A 26,349-nucleotide genomic window follows, 5' to 3' on the forward strand; every position below is an offset into this window, starting at 1 on the left:
ATACCCAGTGTTACGTCTAAAAGACTCACAAACTTTGCTCTAAAGCGTCCCCAGATGTGTGCAGTCCCCATTTCCAACAGCTCAAGCAACTGAGGGACAGCAAAGCACATCCGTGTCGCACCAGGCTGACTGCACCAGATCATCTGAACCCCCAGCAGGTCACAGCCCTCAAAGCCGGCCGCACCAACAGAGCGCAAACATCAGCAAAACGGCAGTCAGACGGGAGGAGGGGTGAGAGGAGAGAGAGGAGAGAGGTCAAGAACAACTGTCAAGTTTAGACCTGAAAAAGAAGGCGAAGTCTATCATTTTCCAAGATGGGGAAAGATGCAAGGAGAAGAGGCCCAACAAGACAGGAAACAGAAAAAGTATAGCCCGGACTTGTTAGCCAGGTGGAGCACCCAGCAGGCAGCTAGACGCGGAAGTTCAGGGAAGAGGCCCCGCCGGGAACAAAGGTGGGGGCTGTCAGTGGAGGCACGATATTTAAAGCCTGGAGTCCCGCTGAGATCTCCTCCTGGGTGGCCATGGACAGAGCAGCACCTGAGGGGGACTCTACTATCTGGAGGGCAGCCAGTGGGGAAAACTGCAAAGGAGGGAGAATGTGGTGACCTTGAAGTCAAGGTCAGAAAGGCTCCCAAGGAGCAGGGGAGAGGCTGATGAGACAAGGGCTGAGGAACGCCCCTTGGACCGGGAACCGGCAGTCACTTGAAAAACCAGTGGTGCAGAAATTGCACGACGCTTATCACAGCTGCGACTACCTGCAGTTACTCTGCTCCAATCTGTTTTTGCCTGATCTAAGGCAAGCAAGTTCCAAGCAAGGGGGAGGCCAAGGAAGTCTTGCCCTTCACTGTAATTCCAGGAAGGACCCCCACGGTGGCTCAAATATGTGGAACAAAGGACCATGGAAGCCAAGGAGGAAGGTCCCTCTTTATCCGCAAAGCAAAGGATACGCTGGCCCAGCACTGCCCAGGGGGCCAATCTGGCCGGGCCCTGCCCCACACACACCCAATGACGGGAGGCCCGAAGGCAGCTATCTTCGGATCCCTTCTCCTGGCTTTATTCTCGGGGCCTCTCCAGTTCACCAGCGGTTGCCACGGCTGGTGGGCACTTGCTGTGCCCCAGCCCCAGTTTCTTCAGCGGCTCTGTGGGGGGAAGGCCGGAGAACTCGTGTTTCTAACAAACGCCCAGATGATGATCATGTCCCCCCGGGCACCATGCTTTGAGAAACACTGGTTTAGTGTGATTCTCGTAGCTATCCTTGGTCATTTTTGTTCCCCTACTTAGAAATCATAATGTAAGCTGAGAGACAATGACTTTTCAAAATCCTTCTGAAGTTTGAAAAGATAACTGAAAGTAACATTTCAACATTTCCTAAAAATGGCAGCTATGTCTGTGTCAGGCTCAAGCGAAGGGAATCTGGCCCAGTTACAACGAAGTCACGTGTGTCCCACGTGCCCTGGGGCAAACCACAAGCAGCCCTGACCACTCGCTGGACCTCTTTCTGAATTAAACGTCACAACAGCCACTCCTCAAGTACTCACTCTGGGCCACTCCTGGGACAAAAACGGTCCACGTACATCATCTCTTAATTTATAACAACCCCGTGAGGAGGAACCACAGTGCCCATTCTGCAGATGAGAAAACCAAGAAGTAACTGCCCACAGTTATACGGATAAGAAGAGGGGATGCTGGAAATCAGACCCAAGTCTGCAAGCCCAGCGATCTTGGCGGGCGTACACACCTGTCCCCCGGGCTCCACCAGGATGCCTTGAGGCACGCCGGCCCAAGGGCTTGTGTGCTCCCAGCGCAAGACCTGGCCTCAACACGGTGCGCTGTCTGCGCACGCAAGTGAAGGGACCTGCGGAGGCCTCAGGCTCACCCTCCCACGCGGTGTCCTGTTTCCTGTTGTTCAAGGTGGACTTGTCCCAGGAAAGAGACAACAATAACAGTAAACGCTCTCCAGCACCTACGACATTCAATACCGTTCTGAGCACCAGAGGTACATTCACACATTTCGTCCTCACCCCTCCGAGGCTGGTCCGGTTATTCTCCAAATTTCAGAGAGGACGAAAATGAGGCTCAGGAGGTTAAGGGACTTGCCCACACAGCCAAACAGTGGCCGAGCTGGGATACGGACTCTGACAGTCTGCCTCCAAAGTCTATGGTCTTACAGCACTACGCGATGGCGCTTCTCTCCGGTAATAAAAACATTCCAAAGAGAAGGGGAGGAGGAACCGGAGTTTCCTACACCTGGCACCGTCTGGCATCACGGGCCTCGGCAGTCGGCACCGGCTCTGGGCTCTCTAAAGCGTGTGGGTGGAGAGCCGGACCAGGCTGAGCTTTGAAGGCCGCGACAAAGCGTGTGGGTGGACATCTGTGGCAGCCGCCAGCTGCTGTACCCCCACGACAGCAGGTACCCGGCCCTGGATCCCTGTGAGGCCTGGCCAGCCCGGGGAGGGAGGGCCGGAGACACAAAGCACGAGCAAACAGGACACGGGCAGGATTGTATGACCCTTGCCGGTACAGTTACATCCTTTATTATTGATGGTTGAAGCCAGACGGTCCTCGTCCCTGCGGTATTGGGTTGCCACATAATTAGTGGACCTAGTCACTCCAGTTCACAGAAATCCTTTAGGTTCAAGAACATAATCCATGTCCACCTTTAAAAAAAAAAAAAAAAGTACGACAAAGAAAACAAAGAAATTCAAACATGATGTGAGTGACAGTAAGAGTCCTGGGAAAATCTCCCTAGGATAATGGTTACTTTTTTCAAAGTGTGGATCTCTTTAAAAATTCTTAAACAGCTTGGCTATTTTGTTTCTAAGAAATTTATGGCAGAGCTTTGCATACAGACTCCTCAAATTTTAATTGTGTGCTATTGTAATAAGCCTACGCAAGGAGCGCTTCAGAATCCAAATGTAACAACCCATAAAAATGAATTCCAACACCGAAGTACTTCCCGAGCCTCCTGGGTCCAGACGACCACTCTGGGGAACGTCAGACGACATTCAGAACAAATTTAGTTTGCCGAGGCTTTCACAAAATGAAATAGGCGCGCATCCACCGCGTGGCTGGGGCCAGAGCCCCGGGATGTGCTCCCCGCCTCGCCCCACACGCCGCACCGCTGTACCTAACACGTTTAATACTCAAAGGGGCCGTCCTCTGCAACCGCGCAAGCGCCACTCAGGGCCAGCCCCACTTCCCCTCCTCTGGACCAGTCCAGGAACCACATTCTTGCCAGGGTGACGCCATCACGGCTCACACGAGTAAAACCCTCCAGGGACATCACCTCACGCGGGCCCCACAGATAGCCCCTCTCACTGCTCCCTGGGCCCGGGCTGCCACTGCCCCTTAGCACAGGCCGCCCCCACCGCCTGCGGCCCCTTCCCTGCCGAGGCAGAGGAGCAGCGAGGGCCCTGGGGCTGGGTTCCGGCCCTGCCCAAGTCACTGAGCCTGTCTAAGGGCTCCTTCCGTGAAATGAGGACGGTAATAGTACCTTCTTGAGAAGACTGTTACGAGTTTTAAATGAACCAGACACCCAAGTGCTGACTCATCTGAAACCAGCACACAACAATCGCTCATGATCCCTGTTGTTAATAATTCCGTCACACCTTTGACCTCAACCTCGTGTGCAGCCTTGCCCAGCAGGCCGTGCCCCTGCCCCCACACACACCCGTCCTGCTCCTTTCCATACCCACCCTGGAGTCCTCTCCTCACCAGAGGGGTGCTCTCCAGCACGGTGCTGTGTGAGCTCTGTAAGCCCAGGGCCACGCACGAGGCCCAGCACTCACTAGGTCCTCCAAAGTATTTAGCAGGGGCGCCTGGGGGAGGGGGGGGGCGTCTGTCAGTTAAGCGTCTGACTTTGGCTCAGGTCATGAACTCATGGTTCATGGGTTCGAGCCCCTTGTCAGGCTCTGTGCTGACAGCTCAGGGCCTGGAGCCTGCTTCGGATTCTGTCTCCCTCTGTCTCTTTCTCTTTGCCCCCGCCCTGCACACACTCAGTCTCTCTCTCTCTCTCAAAAATAAATAAAGGTTTAGAGAAAAAAAGTATTTACTAAGCAACTGCCAATGGATACAAAACTGAGGCTGGAGGGGTCGGCCTGCCGGGGGCAGTGTCACAGCACCGGCAAACGGCAGAGGTGAGGGTGGTTGGGACTCGGAGCCCTGGAGAAGACGCAGGCTGTCACAGTCAGAACTTCCAAGGCCACAGAGGCCCCTGGCCCCGCTGAGTCCGGGCACGAACCTTCTTTGCAAAGACAAGCACATGTCTCCAGCCGCTGGCATCGCCCCCTGCTCGGGGACGGAGGCAGCCTGGCGGTGATGAGCCGTCACAGGCCTGGCCTGGCCCCTGAACCCTGTGCCCTCCCCACCTCAGACCAGTAGGCAGCCTGTGAGCCAGCAAGGGGAAGGGGATCATCCTATAGCCTGGGTGAACAATGGCCCTCGCATTCCTGGCCAAATCAGTACCGGAAGGATTGAGCTCCAAGAAACCCATGGGATCAGAGGGCAAGAACGCTTTAATATCAAACATCATTAACACACCTCTGACAACAAACACATTTACAACTCTTGCTGGAAAAACTGAGCAAATTGGGTTATAAAGATCTAGAGCCCCGCTATCTCTTTCCTATACGCATGCTGTGAGCTACAGGAAATGAAAAAGGTTAAAGTCATCAACATTCTGAACACAGACTTACATTTTAGGAACTTGGCATGCAGATTAACACAGTTTTCCAATTTCAAAGCCTCAATAAAGGCCATTTTTACAAGGTTCACAAATATATGCTAATAACATGTTTCTGTGTTTTTATATCTTGTATACCTCTTGTATTTTCTTCGCATCTTTCTGAGCATTCTCTCGGAGTGGTACTTTTCCAAATAACTTCCATCCCAAGTCATTCTGTCTGCCAAGTCTTGCATTCTGTTTTCTAGCAAGCAAATTCCTACAGGAAGAAAATAAGAGGGTTAGGAAACTTCTGGGCATTTACAAAAATACCAGGACAACGAGTCACTCTTGAATGAACACAAGTAGACTTTCCTTTGAGACAACAATGTGATGAACCACAAGCTTTAATTCTTCAGATGTGATTTTTCACGTAAGACACAGAATTACGCAGCAAGGAAAACGCCCTTAAGCCACAAATAAGTTTTTTGTTGTTCCACTGTTACAGGTACAAATTCTGTAACTTAAAGTAAGGAAACACCTCATACTATAACAAAGTCTAGAACAAAAGTGACCTTTAAAGTCAGACGGTACTGAATTGAAAAACTTGGCTTCAACACTCACTAGCTGTGTAACTCTGACCAGTACATTAACCTTTCTAAGCTTGTTTCCTTATGTTTAACAAGGGTCTTTGCGGGAATTAGAATTACAGGTACACAATCAGTGCTTAAGAAACAAGAGCTGCTAGGGGCGCCCAGGGGGGCTCAGTCAGCTCAGTGTCCGACTCCGGATTTTGGCTCAGGTCACGATCTCACGGTTCGTGAGACAGAGCCCCATGTTGGGCTCTGTGCTAACAGCGTGGAGCCTGCTTGGGATTCTCTCTTCCTTTCTCTGACCCTCTCCTGCTCATGCCCCTTCCTCTCTCTGTCTCTCAAAATAAATAACCTTTAAAAAAATAAAAAAGAGGGGCGCCTGGGTGGCTCAGTCGGTTAAGCGTCCGACTTCGGCTCAGGTCACGATCTCGCGGTCCGTGGGTTTGAGCCCCGCCGTCGGGCTCTGGGCTGATGGCTCAGAGCCTGGAGCCTGCTTCCGATTCTGTGTCTCCCTCTCTCTCTGCTCCTCCCCCGTTCATGCTCTGTCTCTCTCTGTCTCAAAAATAAATAAACGTTAAAAAAAAATTTTTTTAAATAAATAAGAAATTATATTAAGTCAGAGCTGCTTTAATAATTAACCTCTAGCTCAGTTTAAATTACCTATGGGGGGCACCTGGTTGGCTCAGTTGGTGGAGCACACACCTCTCAATCTTGGGGTTGTGAGTTTGAGCCCCACCTTGCGCACAGAGCCTACTTAAAGTTAATTATCTATAAGGTAAATTTATATTGCCTATTTATAGTCTCCACATATAATGAAAAGAAAACCACTGAAGAGAGAGTCCAAGGTCTTCCGTCCCAACAACATGTAAACACAAATAAATCCCAAACGGTAGTACAAAATAAACTACGTTCTGGAAGGCCCATTCATTCAAAACAAATGGTTTCCAGGGCTCACTGGAAAGTAGAAGATGAACCCGCAGCAGCTCGTGTGCTAGAAAGTAAGAAAGTGCTGAAAGAAATATGGGGGGACACATCTGAAGGGAACGGCAGCCAGCTTGAAACAAGGGCTCCCACTGGCTACATCTGCAGCAATCTAACCATCAAGATAAATGATGAGAGCAAGGGACTATAGTCGTTTGAATGAAACAAAAATCCAAGCACCCACATGGATACAAACAAGAGGAGGAGGAGGGAAGAATGTCCTGAACAAGCACAGGAAGACTGACGGAGGCAGGAGAGGAGGGATGGGGGGGAACCTGGTAGCTGACAGCTGCAGGAGGAAGAGGGTTTCCAAAGGGCTCGAAAGTACCTTCCACAGATTACGTGTTAATTACAAAGGCAACCCTCCTCGGGCAAGTGCTCGAAGCCGCATTCCCAATGTCAGAGGAGACAGCACAGGCCTGCGGCTCCGATGTGCCCAGAACAGCACACCATATGGATGGAGGGAGGCAGGCAGACAGACAGACAATCAATCAGAGAAGATCCCTGAAACAACCAACAAAATGTGAATGCGGACCGCGGACTAAGAAAACAGCACAGGGTTGATGCTGCATTTCCCGGCCTTACAACTGCACAGTCGGTGCTTATGTGAGAGAATGCTCTTGTTCTTAGGGGATATACAGATATATTGAGGGGGAGACAGGCATGGTATCTCCAGCTGGCTCTCTTAATGCTTCGAAGAAATACTTACTTGCTTATATGGCACATATTCCACACTCACAGGACAGATAAAACCAAGTGAAACACAGAGCGTATCGAAGTAAAGAATGCATGGAAGTTCCCTGTGTTTTTCTTGAAACTTTTCAATACATTTGAAATCAGATCAAAATAAAGTCATGGGGCGCCTGGGTGGCTCATCAGGTGAGCGTCCAGCTTCGGCTGAGGTCATGATCTCGCAGTTCGTGGGAGTCCCATGTCAGGCTCCCTGCGGTCAACATGGAGTCTCCCTCTCTCTCTGCCCCTCCCCTACTTGTGCACACGCACTCGCTCTCAAAAATAAATAAAGCATTAAAAAAATAAAGTTATGAACACTTTCAGAAAAGGAAACAAATGGTCTCACTGTCTTCTCTTCTGTTGTGGTTACAATAGAATCCGTTTCAGAAACCGTTTCATAGCCCAAGGCAATTCTATACATACCTTTATAATAAGAAAGAAACTTTGGTTAAAAAGAAAGAAAGAAACTCTGGGCTATCCCCAGGCCCAGCCTGTGTACCGCCTAAGACAGCCATTGGTGAAACACACACGGTTCAAACCGAGCTAAAATGTCAGGCACCCAGAAGGATACTAAGAGCCTGGGCATCCAGAATTTGGTTCACTAACAGCTGACATTTTGCTAAAGAGGAGTTGCCTCTGGAGAAGGGGACTGGGCACAAGGGACTAACGGTGAGGAACCCCAATGCACCTGGAAGGGGAGGGGCCAGGAGTGAGGGCTACACCTCCTGATGAACCTCAACCCTGATGTGGAGGGACGCGGGTCAGTGAGGGTCTAGAGGGACAAGGAACGGAATAGAGAACCCCACAGAAGCGACCGGGCATCTGTGCTCCGGGAGGCGGAATGTAAATGTGGTCCTGGTCACAGAGACGGGGCCAGCAGGGGCAAGAGGAACAGAAACATTGGTTTTTCCGTCCACTGGACGACGATGTAAATCTGTACAAATGTAGTGCAGATGAAACTTACCAAAATCATGATTCATGACAGACCATGACTTATCAAAGGCATCTTTGGCTGTATTATTTTTTGTGGATGAGAGCTGAGGACCTCGGAACGGACAGGAATCCCTCCCTAGCTTCAGCTGTGTGTGTCACTGGCACAGGTAACAGGTGCCTCTTGCTCCCCTTTCAGGTCGGTGGGTCATCGGAAGGCTGGCATGGATCTGGCTGTTGGGCCCAGGAGGCCAGATGGAACTGAGGACCTGCCTCCTCCCATCATGTGACCAAACCCCACTCCCGGGCAGGTGCAGTGAGAGAACTCAGATGGGGCAGGGAGAGCCCAGTAGCCCTGACGGTTCCCTTTAACCCTGTGCGGTCCCCCTAACCCAGAGGCGCCCTTGGGAAGACACAGCCGTGGATCCCTCAGGCTGTCCCTTCACGAGCCCTGTGCCGTAGCGAGTTAGCAGAAGCCCTGGCCCTCAGACAGCCTAAGCGCTCTCATGTAGTGGAGTAGACAGTGGCCATAGCCAGTATCGGTGACACCTCACCAGGGGGCAGAACACAGGGACTGCTTGATTCAAGCTTCCTCAAATCCACCTGTCCCACCACCATCTTCGGGAAGTACTCCCGTCCGTCCTGGTTCTGCAGAACCTCTGGACTCACTCTGCAAAGCCGACCCAGACCGGCTGCCACCCGTCCAACCCCCGGGCCTGGGCTCCCACAGAAGCTATTTCCACAGCACCCACCCTGCTGCTCTGTGCCTGTCGGGTGCACACCCTCTCTCCACACACCTGTCTCTAGGGGTGCGGGCTGCTGGGGGGGGCAGGGCAGAGTCACCTCTGCATCCCCAGAATTCTATCCAGCACGCAGGAGGCGCTCTATACAAACGGGGCAGCCGCATGTGCAGGGGAGGCAGGTGCAGAGCTATGAGGAGGCAGAATGGGACCTCAGCCCATCACCCTCCAACCTGGGGCCCATGGAGTGAACCACCTCCGAGGGCGGCAGTGATGCCTAAGTGCAAGCTTCCACACACGCTCCAGGTGAAGGGCAAGTCCAGACAAATCAAGGCCCAGGACTAAGAACTAAACAGAGATAAGCTCTGAGCAGGGTTAAGTGAATGCCCTGAAAGAAGGGGTCGTGGAAGATGGGGGGGGGGGGCGGTGAGGGGTTGCTGGGAGAGGAGGGAGGAGGGGCGGAACAGAACACCACAATCTGCTCCCAGGCCAGAGCCCTCCTGGGGGGCAGCCAGCAGCTGTGCACGAAGGCTGAGGGCAGCACCCCGAGCACTGTTCCAAGCCAGACGCAGAACCAGTCATGGAGACTCCCTTTGTTTTGCATCCCCAGTAGAGGGCCTTTGCCCCAGGGCTCAAATCCTTTGCAAGGAAGAAGCACTCACTCTACTGGCAGCATCAAGGCTCAGCTGTCGACCTCAATCCAATCTCTGAAGGGCAGAAACAACACCAAAATGGGCCAGACTCTCACCTGAGCCGGAAGGGAATCAAATCAGCAAGGGCCAATAAACAACCAGTGGGTCCTCAATCCGCAGGGCACAATGCCACGGTCTAACCAAAGCTGTCGGCATCGGGGTTCCCTGAGAGCCACCCGGGCTCCGGATGCTGAAGCCTGCCCCACCCACCCGCACCTCTCACCCACAGGCACCCACGTGGGGGCGGGCACGGCTTTCCTCCTGACTAGCCCCCTTCCTCCAGGATGCCCGCTCACATCCTGCAGCCAGTGGGAGGAGTAATGGCTGAAGGGGAAGCACCGAGGACTTGTCCACAAACGAGGTGAACCCCATTTCTAAGAGGCTGACCAGGGCCTTACAATCCTTCCTGAGCCTCGTCCCAGGAGCACCCCCGCAGGCAGGCGGCCAGAGCGGAGATCTCTCATTCACGCACTGAATTTTTCTGAGGGCCGCACCACAGGAGGCAGTCTTACTTGCTCGGAAACCCTCAGTCTCTCCCCAGGTTAGCTCCAAAGCTCTCACCTGATTTGGCAAGGGTCTGGCTCCTCTTCCCAGTCCTCCTCCTTGGGTCATTCGGGGCCACGCACACATCCGGGCAGGCACACAGCCTGTCACCCCACCCCTCCCACCCCCCAGTGTGCCTGCCCCACCCTTTCTTCAGGTGTCCCTGGAGCACAGGACCAAGATCCATCAAGCCCTGGGCCCCTGCAGAACTCCCGCTGCATCTACCATGATGCTCCAGAAATCTCTCCGCCACACAGCGGGCACAGATGGATGGCACCAGCCCTGTTCCCCAAATCCCTTCAATGGCTTCCACCTGTTTGTGGCACCATGGCACATGTCGTTCCCCCAACCCTCAAAGTGCTCCTGGAAGAGGAGACGTGAGGGCCTGCCCCCCAGGCGCGTTTCAAGGGTCAAACAAGGCGAGGACCTCGCAGGCCTGGCCTACTGTATCACACACACTCAGTTCACATTCACGACAACAGCAGCTGTTGTCACCATCATCACCACGTGGCGTTTCTCCATTAGGGGACTGACAGCACTGTCCTCCAGCTCAATCTCCTTCAGCCGAGCTAACGCTCTGCACCCTAAAGGCATTAGAGAGGGGGGCAGATGAGAGGCGAGGTTTACAGGAATGGTGGGCTGAGGGAAGGTGACCCAGCAGGGGCTGGCCCCACCAGGGATCTGTTGATAACGCCTATCCTATCCGGACACATTTTCCAACAATGCTGAAGAGGCCTCCGGAAATACCCTTTGGGGCTGTCCGTGACTAAGCCACGCCCAACTACAAGGGAAAAGAATAATCCTAAGAGCCTGCAGGAAGCAAAAGAAAAGACCCTTGGGCAGGAAAAGGGAGCCAGGGTTTGAATGGGGCATCTCCCCCTGGCTGGAACAATCACTCTTTTCATTTCAATAGGTTAACAACTCAGAGGAAGAGACACGGGACACCCATGACAAAGTAACGCTAAAAACAATGGCGTGTTAATTTCTGCCTGCCAGCTCTCCTGCCTGCCGCGGAGTGCCACCCACAAGCGAGGGGCACCAGCAGTAGCAGGGGCAAGATCAGGCACGGACACAGGTAACTGGGACGAAATGGACTCTCAGGACTGGTCATCACCAAGACCAGTCGGGCACGGCTTTACGCAGACTCTGACCGGTGCTCCCTTTCCTCCGACTCCCCCACACTATAAGCCACAGGATCCTTCCTTCGCCAGGCTTGTCCAGTGTCTTATCGTGTGGCTTATAGTGCTTATACGTCCCACAGGCGGGAAGTAGAGGGGGCTGACATGTGACAAGGGGCAAAGCGGGGCGAGTGGGGAAACATACAACCTGGAGACCTGAACGCCCCACACCTCCTGACAGAGGGGTCAGGCCCTCACCGCCCAGGACGGGCCACCAGCCACACAGGCTGCTGAACACATGACAAATGTGCGTGTCATTGCACCGAAATGCGCCAGCTGGGACAGAGTGTTCTTCAAAGTGTCAAAAAAGACCGAAAACTACCCAGGGGTTCACGACATGTCCATATACATCAGTAAGAAGGGTCAGGGGATAGCCTGGCTGGCTCCGTTGGTAGAGCATGTGATTCCCGATCTTGGGGTCATGAGTTCGAGCCCACACTGGGTGTAGAGATTACTTAAATAAATCAAGCCTTTTTTTAAAAAAAAGGGGGTCAGGGCCATTTTTTTGAAGGACCAACAACTATTCGTCGTTCAAGGCAAAAAGCGAAGCGCGTAACAGCGTAAAGCAGGCCGCACAGTACGTGCACCTGTGTTGCTCGTACCAGCACAGACTACCTCTGGGAGAAGACAGAAATGGGCATTCTGTGCTCCTGCAACAGCTTACCCGGTGGCACGGTGCAGAAACAAAACTCTTCACCACACACTCTACTGCACTTTCTGGATTTTGTACCGTGCAAGCGTATCGCCTATTGGAGAAAGTTAACAGGGGCGCCTGGGTGGCTCAGACGGTTAAGCATCCAACTCGGGTTTCGGCTCAGGTCGTGATCTCACAGTTTGTGAGTCTGAGCCCCATGTCAGGCTCTGCACTGATGGTGTGGAGCCTGCTTGGAGTTCTCTCCTTCTCCCTCTGTCTCTGCCCCTCCCCTGCTCACACACACTCCCTCTCTCAAAAATAAATGAACTTAAAAAAAAAAAAGGAAGGAAAAAGTTCATATATAAAGAAGCCGTTGCTAAATTAGGGATTTCTGCCAATAAGAAAGGAAGCGAGGGGTGCCTGGCTGGCTCAGTCGGTGGGGCGTGCAACTCTTATCTCGGGGGTGGTATGTTCCAACCCCATGCCGGGTGTAGAGATGACTAAAAAACAGAAAAAGAGAAAATTAGTGCTTCTGCACCACCCCCACCCCCATCTTCCAAATCAGGAAGGCTTTATCAAACCCCAAAACAGTGCCCGATTTTTCTGCCCGTCCCTAGTAAGGCTAGGTGGCGAGTGCCAGGAGCCCCTGCTGTGTCGGGTGGCAAGTGCCCTGACCAACAAAAAGCTGGAGAGCAAGTGAAACGGCCAGTGATGCTGCACTGGTACAAACAATAAACACTTAGAAAAGAGAAGTGAAACCGTATGGAGCCGCACCTGGGAAGGCACTGGCGGCTCAGCCCGCGTGGCTCATGCACCCGCTCTGCCCTGTGCTTCACGACCCCAGCCGTGAGCCGGAGCAGTGAGCACGACACAAGCATCCCAAGGAGAACGGCCTACCTCCTACAAGTTAGGTAAGTTCCTAAGGTCGCCCACCAGGGACTCAGACCCCTGCCCTTCCAGGCCTCCGCAGTCCGGCGCAGCCTCCGACCACACAGCCGAGAACTCTGGAAGGGCACAGAGCCAGCCCTGTGGTCAGCAGGGCCGTGCACACACACTGCCGTCCACTCCCAGACCTCATACAGACCAGCAAGGCTGCAGGGACATGCGCGCAGGAACACGACAGAACGGCTGAAAGGCAACTGTCACCAAGGGGCCACAGGCGTACTTGCGGTCCCGTCACGCTGACCTGACCACCCTGCTCCAGCAACTTCAGGCAGAGGCAGAACGGGGGCCTTCCTGGTGAGAGGCCTGCAAATCTGAACCCCAGGTTCCCAGCACAGGCAGCTCAGGTGCTTATCTGCTCCAAGAAAACTGCAAGATGGGACATAACTTTGTTATCACCTATTCCTGGCTGAGAAGTGATGCACAGAGGAGGCTACAAGGGGCCTAGCTGTGGCTCCACTCGGGGCTCCCCACCCCACCCAACCCCCCCAGCCTCAGGGCCCCACCTCCCACCCCACTGCCCACTCCACCCTCCACCCCCACCCCCTACCCTCAGGACCACACCCCCCACCAAAGCAGCAAAGGCCCAGGGCCTCATGGTTTTCATCTGTAAATGGAGATAACAAGTCTCAGGAGAACTAAGTGAAATCACACACAACTCATCGGGGCAGGTGTGTGTGCAGGGGCCACAAGGAGAGGTGACATGCTGGGACCCTGTGTTTTCTGCCTGCACAGAGTTTTCCAGCTGGAAATATTTATCAGCATTTTTAAATATGGAGAAATCAAAGAAAAACCTGGGCTTCTGGCTTCTCCTGACATACCGTAAGAGCTGGCCACACGGGCACGTGTTCCCGCACGACAACCAGCCACAGCTAAGCTGTGGGTTCATCTGGGCCATGCTCCACCTGGTCCTCCACTGCCCACACGTCAGGACACCTGCCACTGCAGTGTCCCCCCTGTCAGCCACCTGCAGGGCCAGATCCAGTTTTAAGGGGCCTTGAAGCTTATTCATTTGGGGGAATCTTCTAGACATTAAAAAAAAAATGTTTAGTTATGAACACAAAATTAGGCAGACATGAGGAGTCCTGAAGGTCAAGCATCATTAACATCATAATTCTAACACTGTCCTTTTGGCTTTGGAAACCTGGGACATGCTTCCATGTGAGGACACTCCAGCGAGGACTTTTTTAATGTTAATTTATTTTTGAGAGAGGGCGCACAAGCAGGAAGGGGGATGGGAGGAGGGACAGAGGATCCGAAGCGGGCTCTGCACTGACAGCAGAGAGCCCGACACGGGGCTCGAACTCACCAACCCTGAGATCATGACCTGAGCCGAAGTCCGACACTTACCTGACTGAGCCACTCAGGTGCCCCCCCAGCAAGGACTTCCATCCAAAGTTCCATCTCTCCATTTTTCGGCAAGAGACCATATAGTCCAAGGACAGACCCCCTTTCTTCTTAAATGGTGTGGGGCTGAGGTGGTGCCTTTCAGCCCCGCCCCCACTAACTTTCAGACATTACTGAAGTCAAAATAAGGTGATTCCAGGAACAATCTAGAATGCTAGCTGACAGACAAGATCAGGTGTTGGATCTGGGTCCCTGGACCAGTGTATTTCAGAGCACGTGAAGTGTGTGCTGAGGGCAGCACCCAGAGCCAGGGCCCTACCTGGTGTAAGCACTCAAATGTCTTGCACGAGAGTTACCAACTTGTTCCTTTATGTGTCTTCATCACAGAATGTAAAGTCCACGAGGGTGAGTCCCGTCTCTTGTGTTTACTGTGGTGCCTCTAGGGCCTAGAACAGTTCCTGGCATACAGGAAAACATGTTTATCAAATACATGCTTTTTGGAGGAATTTTCAGAAAGAACACACAAGAATTATACCTGCCCATTTAAAACAGAGCAAGCCAGGGGGCGCCTGGGTGGCTCAGTCACTTAAGCATCCGACTTTGGCTCAGGTCACAATCTCACCTGTCTGTGAGTTCAGACCCCGCATCGGGCTCTGTGCGGACAGCTCAGAGCCTGGAGTCTGTTTCAGATTCTGGGTCTCCCTCTGCCCCTCCCCGGCTCCCGCTCTGTCTCTGAAAAATGAATGAACCTTAAAAAAATAAAATAAAATGAAATGAAACAGAGGAAGCCAGCATTCAGAGAGGTTGGGGAGTCCTGCCCAGAGACACACAGAGCAACACAGACCCACGACTTGGACCCGAACATCCACGGCTGCTGCCCGGCACCTGTCCACACTGCCCCAGAGGGTGGAGGATGGCGGGGGTAGAAGGGCGCAGCCCTGCCCGACCTGGATGAGCAGGTTCCATGGGCCACAGACACTCAGCAGGGACTGCTCAAAACTCCTTGGAGGGGCGCCTGGGTGGCGCAGTCGGTTAAGCGTCCGACTTCAGCCAGGTCACGATCTCGCGGTCCGTGGGTTCGAGCCCCGCGTCGGGCTCTGGGCTGATGGCTCAGAGCCTGGAGCCTGTTTCCAATTCTGTGTCTCCCTCTCTCTCTGCCCCTCCCCCGTTCATGCTCTGTCTCTCTCTGTCCCAAAAATAAATAAACGTTGAAAAAAAAAATTAAAAAAAACAAAACAAAAAAAAAACAAAAAAAAAAAAACAAAAAAAAAAACTCCTTGGAATCTTAGGAAATAAACCTCCAAAGTCCTCCTCCTTCAAGATACTGTGCATGTGAACTCCAGGTTGTAATTCGACGGTTCCCTGGGGCTTCTTGCTTTCTCCTTCCTTTGTGTCGTTGACAAGACATAACCAAAGCTTGTTCCAAAGTCCTCAGAAATCCGCTAAAACACCGTCACGTTCCGTTCCCAGAACAGACAGGTATCTTCTCCACCATTTCCTGAATCACAACCACCCTTCACAGATCACCTGTCAGGTGCCCCGTACCGCGCCTGGCACGTCCCACATATTCTGCGTGAGAGATGGAACTCTGGAGGGAAGCCCTTGCTGGAGGGTCCTCACATGGAGGCACGACCCAGAAAGGGATCACAGTCCACCCACATGGCACAGACAGGAAACAGAGTCTTGGCGAGGCTGAGGAATTTGCTCCTGAAGGGACATCTAAATCCTGGTACTCCTCCGGGGTAGAGAAGGCAAAAACGGTAAATGATTCCTCCAAAGCCTATTTCTTACTTTTTTTTTTTTTTTCCAGATCTCCACCATCAGAAATCAACATGCCCCACTGCCACATCTATTTACACTGGGCCTCTGACTCCGCTCTGAAAACACAAGGGGAAAAGGCCAGCCCACTCAACTGTCACAGGTACACAGGACACAAAACCGCATCCTACAAACCCAACCTCCTGTGTGATAAAACCCCATCTACCCTACAGGAAATATGAGGCGACTGAGACAGACACTGAGGTGTTCTTACTGTGGCCAAACAGCAGGCCCAAAGCTCCTAGTCGCACACACAGTCACAAGTACCCGAGAGCCAGAAATATTCAGCGTCTCTCTTCCTTCAGAAAAGGTTAGCCAAGGAGCCTCTGATGTTATAAAGTTGATCCCTAAAACCGGAGGGAACAGCCAACACGGGAGTGCAGGGAGCATCAGACGGCACGCGCGCACACACCCGGGCCCCTGGCTCCTGGGGCACGCAGGCCCTCGCTGGAGCCTCGGGGCCACACCCCTTCGAAAGTGAGAAACAACTCTGCCCGACGGGGGCAGGGGTGCTGAATCACACCAAAACCTACAGACGTGGCAAAATCCGAGCTCCAGGTAGGCCTCCGATGACAAAAGCAAAAGCAAGAGGGGCGAGATTGCAACCACAAACCTGTCCACGAACAGCAGCGCGGGGGAGACAGCCATCGCGTCTACTGGAGCCACACGCCTCCGAAAGGCCAGCCCCACAAGTGCAGACTGCTCCCGGGCGACATTCCCGGAGCCGGGAGCCGGAGCCACGGTCCCAGGGAGGCACCCTGGGCGCCCTTCCGGGCCCGCAGCACAGTCTGGAAGGTTAAGGCACGCAGGGCAGGACGGGGCAGACCAGCTGGGAGGGCAGAGGGCGGGGGCGGGGGCGGGCAGGGCTCTGACTCCGAACTAGTCACAGGGAGGGAGGAGGGCGGGCAGTCGGGGAAGGAAAGCCCGCGTGACCAGGTGGGTTCCCGGGGGGCCCTCGCATCTCTGCAGAGACCACAGCCACCCCTGCCAGGGGAGGCCAACTGGCCACAGGACCCACAGGCATCTCTGACTGAGAAATGAAGCGAAATCCCCATTTGGAACAACCTCGAGCGTCTCCTGTGTGCCCGACATGGTACTTTCTGGAAGAAGCCATCAGGTATTCAGGTGAGTTCCAACACTGTCACATAAGTTCCTGTCAAAAACTTGCATTAGAACCATCACTAGGGGCGCCTGGGTGGCTCAGTCGGTTAAGTGTCCGACTTCGGCTCAGGTCATGATCTCACGGTTTGTGGGTTCAAGCCCCGCGTCAGGCTCTGTGCTGGCAGCTTGGGGCCTGGAGCCCATTTCAGATTCTGTGTCTCCCTCTGTCTCTGCCTCTCTCCCACTCACACTCTGTCAAAAATAAAAACATTTTTTAAAAAAGTTTTTTTTTTTTTTCAACGTTTATTTATTTTTGGGACAGAGAGAGACAGAGCATGAACGGGGGAGGGGCAGAGAGAGAGGGAGACACAGAATCGGAAACAGGCTCCGGGCTCCGAGCCGTCAGCCCAGAGCCTGACGCGGGGCTCGAACTCACGGACCGCGAGATCGTGACCTGGCTGAAGTCGGACGCTTAACCGACTACGCCACCCAGGCGCCCCTAAAAAAAGTTTTTTTAAAAGAACCATCACTAGATGGGGGCACCTGGCTGCTCGGTCAGTAGAGCCTGGGACTCTTGATCTCGGGGTTCTAAGTCGGAGCCCCATGTTGGGTGTGGAAATTACTTAAAAAAAATCTTAAAGAAAAAAAAAAGTGCCATCACTAGAGTATTCTCCCACCTTCATGATCTCCAAATACCATTAGGTATAAAAAAAAGGACAAGCTCTAACTAACAACTTCAAGGTCAACAAAAATGATTTACTCTAAACCCACAAGAAGTGACACAGGTAGGCTCTCCCTTGGGGCATCATTAAGCCTCACTCAATCATGTGCCAACATTAACCCATGGCAAAAAGTCCTCCACACGCCCCAGCCAGGGTCCTCCGTCTAATGATCAGCCCTGCCAGTGTGTTTGTGTGTTCACAACTGCACAAGAAGTGTCTGACTAGAGAGAGTCGGTAGATGGCCATCTCCAGCAAGAGGAGGTGGTGAGGGGCAAAGAGAGAAATTTTACTCTCACTTTGCGAACTTCTGTTATTGCTGGGTGGCTCAGTCATTAAGCATCTGACTTGGCTGGGCTCACATCACGATCTCACGGGTCATGAGTTCGAGCCCCACTTCGGATGCACTCGAGCCCTGCTTCGGGCGAACATGAGCCCCACTTTGGGCGAGCCCCGTTTCTCTCTCTCTCTGCCCCTTGCTCACTTGCACCTTCTCTCCGCCTTTCTCAAAAACAAACACACAAAACACCAATTTCTGTTACTGCTTTAAAAATCCCAAATGAGCATGTGTTACTTTTGCAATCAAAAAGAAAAGAAGACAGACGATCGAATCTGAGAGGCAACCCGGTGCTGGAGTGGTCCTGAGTGCTGAGTCTGCTGGGCTCCGGGAACGAAAGCCCTGCCCCAGCGCAGCTGGTGGCGGGGAGGTGCTGGCTAAGGAATGGACTCTAGCCATGGATCCCACAGCGGGGACCTGGACCAGAGGCAGGCCTGGGAACGAGCTGGAAACAAATTCTTGAGCCCCCTGCCCCCTGCACCAACTGAATCACACTCCGGGATAAAGCCCAGCAAGCCCTGTTTGAATGAGCCCCCCGTGTGGCTCCGATGCTCACGCATTTAAGAAGGACTGTTCGGACTATGTTTACACACTTAAAACTCCTGCTACCTTGCTGGAAACTTCTGGTCCATTCCTCCCTACCACAGGAGTGGAGTCCACATCTGCTGGTCCGGCTCGGGAGTTACCGATCACTCATCCAGCTGCCACAGGGACACGACAGTCAAGTCCCTCCCCTTCCTTCCTTCCCTCAGGTTCACTCCCAGGACTCTCTGCGCTCCCCTGCACCAGCGTCCTACAGCTGCACCTGCCCACATCCCTCCTAATTCTTCCCCCACCTGCACCACTCAGGCTTTACCCACTGCACCTCAGCAAAACAAACAAAATCCAAAAATATCTAGATTTTAAAAACCCACAAAGAAAACTCAGGTCGAAATGGCCTCACTAGTGAATTCTTCCAAATGTTTAAGAAGAAATACACGAACTCTTTCAGAGAACAAAAACTTTTATTCCACCCCCAACCCCCAAAAGAAATGTATTAACTAGATCATTCAATAAACACATTTGTAAGCATTATTAGCCAAGAAAAAATGTATTCAACTACACTTTCTGATGCCCCTAGAGGATCATTTGACATAAAGAGAGTGCGTGCGTGTGTGTGTATTTAAAAACTTCCCCCATGAAGGCCTTTTTTTTTTTTTTTTTTAAGTTTATTTATTTGTTTTGAGACAGAGAGAGAATCCCAATCAGGCTCCGTGCTGTCAGCACAAAGCCCGATGTGGGGCTCGATCTCATGAACCATGGGATCATGACCTGAGCTGAAATCAAGAGCTGGACACTTAACTGAGCCACCCAGGTGCCCTTTTTATTATTTTTTAAAATTCATACACAATAAAAGCGAGCTTTTTGGTGTACACTTCTATGAGTTGTAACACATTGGTAGGTTCATCCAACTACCAGAGAAAAATCTTCTAGCAACTTTGAGAAACAGAACACTCAACCCATTTTAGAAAGCCAGCATAATCCTGATACCAAAACCTGACGAGGGCATTGAAAGAAAGGAAAAGTTACAGGTCACGCTCTAATGAATATAGACAGAAAAATCATAAAATATTAGCAAATCAAATCCCGGGAAAGATATGAAAGGATGATATGCCATAAATAAGTTGGGATTTTTTCCAAGAATGCAAATTTAGCTTACTTAACATTAGAAAAATACAATGTTACTTATCCCAAACAAAATAAAGGAGAAAACACATATAATCATCAACAGATGCAGGAAAAAAAGCATTTGCTAAATAATGCAACACATTCATGACTTTTTTTTAAATCATAAAACCAGGAATAAAAAGGAAACTTCCTTAACCTGATAAAAGGTATCTAATAAAAAGTACGGTGTCTGATAAGAGGTGTCCTAACAGCAAACATCACACTCCACGGGGAGATGGCGAGAGCTCTCCCAGAGACCAGGACCCACACGGGGTTTCTGCCAACACCACTCCAGTGCAGCACCGTATGGGAGTTCCTACTCACACAGTATGGAGAAAACAAAGGGAAAGGCGTAAGAATTGGAAGAAGTGAAGCTCATCCACAGACCACATCATTTTCTACAAAGAAAATCCAAAAGAATCCACAGATAAACTATTAGAATAACTCAACATAGCAAGACTGCAGGATTCAAGTTCTATATACAAAATTAACTGCATTTCCAGCACTTATAAAATGGCATCCGTAAAACCATCAAAAATTTACACAGATCTTGGAATAAATTTAATGAAAGAAATGCAAGACCTTTACATTTAAAAAAAAAAAACTATAAAATATTGTGGAAAAATTACAGGAAATCAAAATAATTGGAGAAAATACCACATTCAGAGATAAGAAGCCTGCGCATAGGAAAAAATGATCAACAGATTCAATGTAATCGCAAAGAAGACTGCAGCTTTTGGGGAGCCTGGGGGGCTCAGTCGGTTAACCATCCAACTCTTGATTTCAGCGCAGGTCACATGACCTCACAGTTTGTGAGACTGAGCCCTGAGTCGGGCTCTGTGCTGACCGCTCCAGACCTGCTTGGGATTCTCTCTCTCCCTCTCTCTCTACCCCTCCCCAATCCCTCCTCTCTTTCTCAGTAAATAACCTTTTAGAAAAATTTTTTCTAACTGCAGATTTTTTGGTGGTAATTGCCAAGCTGATTTTAAAATTTATATGGAAATGAAAAGTATGTAGAAGACTGAAAATAATCTTTTACTTTTTAAATTTCTTTTTAAATGTTTATTTATTTATTTATTTTGAGAGAGACAGAGACAGCGTAAGTTGGGTAGGGGAAGAGAGACAGGGAGACAGAGAATCCCAAGCAGGCTCCACACTGTCAGCACAGAAGCCGACACGGGGCTCAATCTCACAAACTGTGAGATCAGGACCTGAGCTGGAACCAAGAGTCAGGCTCTCAATCAGCTGAGCGCCCCCCCACCCCCCTCGGTGCCCTGAGTCAAAATAATCTTAAAGAACAAAGAAGCAGAAGGACTCATTCTATCAGATAGCAAGACCCATTACATAGTTATTATTAGTGAGAAATGGAACACATATGGTCACCTGATTTATTTCAAAGGTTCAATGAGAAAGATGATGCTTATAGCAAATAACCAATACCTCACACTACAGAAAATTAATTCTTATGGATCATGGATCTAGCTGGAAACGGCAAAACAAGGCTTCTGGAAGAGAACAAAAAAATCTCTTAAACAAATACAAAAAGGCATTAACCATTAAATGAAAGATTCTGTCAGTTAGAATTCATTAACATTAAGAACTTCTGTTCGCTAAGAAAAAAAAAAAACATTAAGAGAATGAAAAGGTAAGCTAGAGCGTAGAATATATCTGCAACACATCTCACAAAAGACTGTTATCCTGAATATATCAAATATGCCTACAAGTCAATAAGACAACTGCAGGGGGCGCCTGGGTGGCTCATTTGGTTGAGCGGCTGACTTTGGCCCAGGTCATGATCTTGCAGTTTGTGAGCTCGAGCCTCGCATCAGGCTCTATGTTGACAGCTCGGAGCCTGGAGCCTGCCTTGGATTCTCCGTCTCCCTCTCTCTCTGCACCCCCCGCGCTCGCACTCTGCCTCTCTCATAAATAAACAAACATTAAAAAAAATTAACAATAAAAAAGACAACTGTAGGCACTTCACAAAAGAAGATTCCAAATGGTCAGTAAAATTTGAAAAAATGCACCCAACCCTTAGTCGTCAGGAAAATCCAAGTTAAAGCCAAACACAATACCCTTTACCTAAACTTCTATCGCCAGAATGGCAAAACCAAAAAGCCGACAACACCAAATTCTGGAGAGGCCGTGTGGCGCCCAGAACTCCTGCACCCTAGTCCAAGTATGTGCAAGGGCACTGCGGTACCACCGCCCTGGAAGAGCACTCAGCAGCGTCCGCTAAAGCACCGCGGTACAGATGCACCAGAACACATGAGCGAGAACACTGTGACCAGCGTTCTCCCTACTTGTCAAAAAAGGAGCAGATCCAATGTCCCCCTGCAGAGAACATTCAGCGGTACATCTGTATACCCCGAAACTATCCATAATGAAAAGAAAATGAACGCTGCCACACAATAACCCAGGTGAACGTCACACAAGGTTGAGCAAAGAAAGCCAGACACAAAGTATGTGCCATATGACTCCAGTTAGCCAAAGTCCAAAAAAAAAAAAAAGGGGGACAACTAATCTACAGTGATAGAAGTCACAAGTCACAACAGCGGTTGCCCTTGGGGAGTGAGGTCCAGACAGGGGAGGTACAGGATGGAGATGTGGGGGGCAGGGGCTGCTGGTCACACTCTCTACAGGGCACACGTGTGAATGGGCTTCCTTCGTCCACTTTGGTCATCACCAGCTCAGCTCAAACCCCACTCCTCTCCTCGGGAGCCTTCCTGGCCGACGGGCCCCTCCCCACCTCACCCCTCCCGTGCGCCCGCAGGCCCCGTGCGCACTTCTCTCTGGCAGAGGGCTGGGGGTGTATTTCAGTTACTTCCGCGTCACTTCCCGCCGCCCTGGGGGCAGGGAAGGCACGTCCTACTTGGCCTTTGCACCCCCCAGGGCCTGGCATAAAACCTGCGGGACAGTCTGCAGCACAGGTCAGTCATTAACTAACGCTGACACGCGCCCCGGCTGTGTGCCTCTCCCTGAGAAGTCACCGGGTGCACAAGACCCGTGCGTGCCTGCATCACACGGCCTCCTTGAGATCTCCTTCAAACATGCCCCAGCAGTTAGACACAGGGCACCAGTTACACGGGGAGGCCCTCTCTGACATCAGCTTAGGTTTTCACGAGGAGAGAGAGGGCAGGGCGAAAATCCTGTATAATGCAGTAGGGAACATTACTCGACTAAGGGCACAAGTACGAATTTATTTTTATTAAGCTCTGAGAAGTAAGGAAAGAAAGACGCGCTGCTAGTTAAGGACAGCCTGTAGCGTCACGAGGCAGGAGCCGTCTGGGCAAGCCCGACAGTTGAGAGGTGGGATGAACGGCCATGGTCTTCCGATTTTAGGAACCTTAAGGAGGAAGAGCTGACCTAAGGCGCGCGTAGCATGCACGGGATTCCGTGCCAGGCAGACCTGGGCTCACGTGCCAGCTTCAGTTCACGCTGACTCCGGGTAAGACATGAACAACCTCTCTCAGTTCCCCACCTGCAGAACGGAGTCACCCCCCTCGCTTTCCAGGTTCGGGACGGTCACGTGCACTTGCCCGTCACGCTAAGGGCAGCTTATTCACCACGCAGGGAATTCTTTTTCATTCAACAAATACACGGCGAGCGCCAACTACACACGTCCTGGGTCCTGCATCGAGTGCGCGGAATACAATCACTGGTGACCAGGGACACAGGCCCTCAACCTCGAGGGGCTTATGTATGATTTTCCTTGTCGTAAGGACGGGGAAATTCAGAGCTATCACCTTGCCTGAGGTCACACGGTCAACTGAAAGGGCTTGGATTTGGACTCACTCCATACCTTTCACCGGTGGTCCTCCATCCTGGCTACACAACAGAGCCACCTAGGGAGCTTTTAAAAAATCCCAATGCGGGGCACCTGGCTGGCTCAGTCAGTTGGGTGTGCGACTTCGGCCCAGGTCATAATCTGGCAGTCTGTGAGTTCGAGCCCCACACGGGGCTCTTTGCTGACCGCTCAGAGCCTGGAGCCTGCTTCGGATTCTGTGTCTCCCTCTCTCTCTCTGCCCCTCCCCTACTCACGCTCTGTCTCTGTCTCTCAAAAATAAGTAAATATAAAAAAAAAAAATTAAAAAAAAACAATGCCCAAATGCCACCCCAATAAGGAAAGTAAAACTCACCTCTGAGGGTGGGGCCTGGACACCAATTTCTTTTTTGTTTCCTGGACAATTCTGTCGTGCAGCAAAAGGGCAGAGAACTTTGCTCTTTAACGAATAAATGTTTCCCTTCCCATGCTATCTTGTTTCCTTAGCTGACACTTTAATCTATATGAATTCAAGATTAACTCCTTTCCAGCAGCTTCTATGAACAATGAATTACTATCTTTTAGATTCTGCTTTGAACTACTCCAACAACTGTACTCACTATAAAGCGAAACCAAACTGTCAACACCTGCCGTACGGCGTGAGCTCTTCTAGTCTCTTCCAGTCTCCTGCCTCCACAGAACCAGGCAGTGGGAAGACTCCTCACCCAGGTGGCTTTCGGAGCTCACCTGAGTGTGCCCTCTCCCTCAACAGTGGCAAATCCAGGCCATGCTCCCAGAAGCCAACAGATCCCTGTCTTCTCTCATACACAGAAGGGTGCAAAGCAGGCCCCACCCATGTGCGTTTAAAAAGCAAAAAAACAACGCTCTTCCCCGCGGCTCCAGGAATGAGAGTCCGTACTGCACAACTACACAGAACCACGTCACGCTCTGCTGCCCTAGTGCCAATCAGGAACATGGACGGGGCATGAGCCGGAGATCAGGGCTGAGTAAGACCCGCACCCTGTCCTTGAGGGGCTCATAGTAGCAGCAAGGCATACAAAACTAGACCAGACTACAGCAAAGGCCCAGGAGAGCAGGTCCAGAGACCATGTGTCTGGAGGAGGTCCCCTCTGTCCTGGGGATGCCAGGAAGGCTTCAGAGGTGTCTGTGTTAAAGATGTACAGAAATGGGCATAGGAGACACAGGGCAGAGGGGAGGGGAGCATCGCGGGCAAAGGCAGGGAAGTGTGAGCCAGCAGGGCTGGGCTCGGGGTCACTCTCCTGAGCACAAGCAAGGGCCCAGCAGGAGGAGAGGAGATAAACCACAGGCATCTCTTCGTTCTGTAGACTGCGGTACCCAGCAGGGCAAACCCTCCCACTTACAGCAAGTAGCCTGCGGCCAGAGCTAGGACAAATTCTAACGGTCCATCAGCCTTCACGGAGACCATGGACAAAGAGCTCCTGGGGGCTCTCCACCATCACCTCGGGCCGGAGCACATCAGAGCCGACCAGGGGTGGGGACGGTGGTCAAGGAAACAGGAAGCACTTCTGGGATTCTGTCCCAGGCAATCATGGGAATAGCAGAAAACGCACACTGACCTGCACACAGGTAATTCTACCACTCCAAAGCAGGAACAAAATCATTTCCTTATTGTCGGACAAGTAAATGATTCACAAGAAGGAATACCACCAAGACATTAATAAATGTATGAAAATTTCTAATTAGGTGGGGAAATGTAAAAGGCAGGATACCAAACTCACAAATAGCACGCGTTTTCAGGTTTAAAATTCATAAAAAGTCTTTAAGGAAATACGATAGAAAGGAAAAATTGGTAGTAGGTATAAAAGTGTAAAGGACAAAAATAAAATAGTGAGCGTAAAAAAAAATAAAATTTTCTGGGGCGCCTGGGTGGCTCGGTCGGTTAAGCATCCGACTCTCGATTTCGGCTCAGGTCATGATCCAGGGCCATGGGATCGAGCCCCGTGTCAGAGGCTCCATGCTGAGTGTGGAGCCTGCTTGGGATTCTCTCCCTCTTCCTCTGTCCCTCCCCACTGACCCCAAGTGCACGTGTGCGCCTCTCTCTCTCTCACTAAACATGAAATAAATAAATAAATACTTTTTAAAAAAGATTCTCTCGGTCCCTCTGCTCCTTCCCCAACTCGTGCTCTCTCTAAAATTAAAAAACAAAAAAAACCACCAGAAGCCTCTCAGAAGAATGTTCCACCTCTGCAAACACCACACACTGGAGGTGTGAAACCCACACAGCTGTGCAACCGGATGTGGGAAATCAAACTGTTGGGATGAGTCTTCTCCCAATATCTCGAACAATAATAAAATCGAAAAGGAAAATACATAAAAGTATACCAGATTTATGACTTTTTAAAACTTATAAGTCTCCCTATCATTCGCTTCAGATTATTTACTGAACAGCTACTAACTGTCTGCACTGGCTAGGAAAATGAGGAACGAGATGAGGCCTTGCCTTCCAGAAGCTCACGGTCACGGGGGTGGGAAGGGGGTCAGTGCTGTCTCAGAAGTCCAGGGGCTGTGGGATCCAAATGAAGGCCCTGGAAGGGGTTGTGGTGATCAGAGAAGGCTTCCTGGAGAAGGTGTCACTTAAGCTGAATCCTAAAGGACAAACGGGACTTGTCAGGCAGAGGGAGAAGGGGCAGAGGTGCAGAGACAAGACAAAGCTGGTTCAGAGGACTCTAAGTACAAAATGGGAGCTGGACGTCTGAGAGGCGGGCAAGGGTGGATCCAGAAGGTTCCTTGTGCCACGCCAAGTGGTTTGGAGTTTCTCCCATAAGTGGTGGGAACTACCATTTTTTTTTTTTCAACGTTTATTTATTTTTGGGACAGACAGAGACAGAGCATGAACGGGCGAGGGGCAGAGAGAGAGGGAGACACAGAATCGGAAACAGGCTCCAGGCTCCGA

At 51.2% G+C, this 26,349-nt stretch overlaps 1 protein-coding gene across 4 annotated transcripts in view; it reads right to left on the minus strand.

Annotated features, from left to right (window-relative positions):
• TBC1D14 (TBC1 domain family member 14) overlaps nt 1-26,349 on the minus strand; it is a 111,915-nt gene that overhangs the window by 57,598 nt on the left and 27,968 nt on the right. For all 4 annotated transcript variants that reach the window (XM_047091799.1, XM_047091800.1, XM_047091797.1 and 1 more), the window contains one exon: nt 4,820-4,940. In XM_047091799.1, coding sequence (XP_046947755.1) covers nt 4,820-4,940 — 121 coding nt within the window. The remainder of the gene's footprint in view (nt 1-4,819; nt 4,941-26,349) is intronic.

This window comes from Lynx rufus, unplaced genomic scaffold, assembly GCF_022079265.1.
Source record: "Lynx rufus isolate CCGP_SWC_20201006 ecotype Redwood Valley unplaced genomic scaffold, mLynRuf1.p SCAF_3, whole genome shotgun sequence".
Lineage (NCBI taxonomy): Eukaryota > Metazoa > Chordata > Mammalia > Carnivora > Felidae > Lynx > Lynx rufus.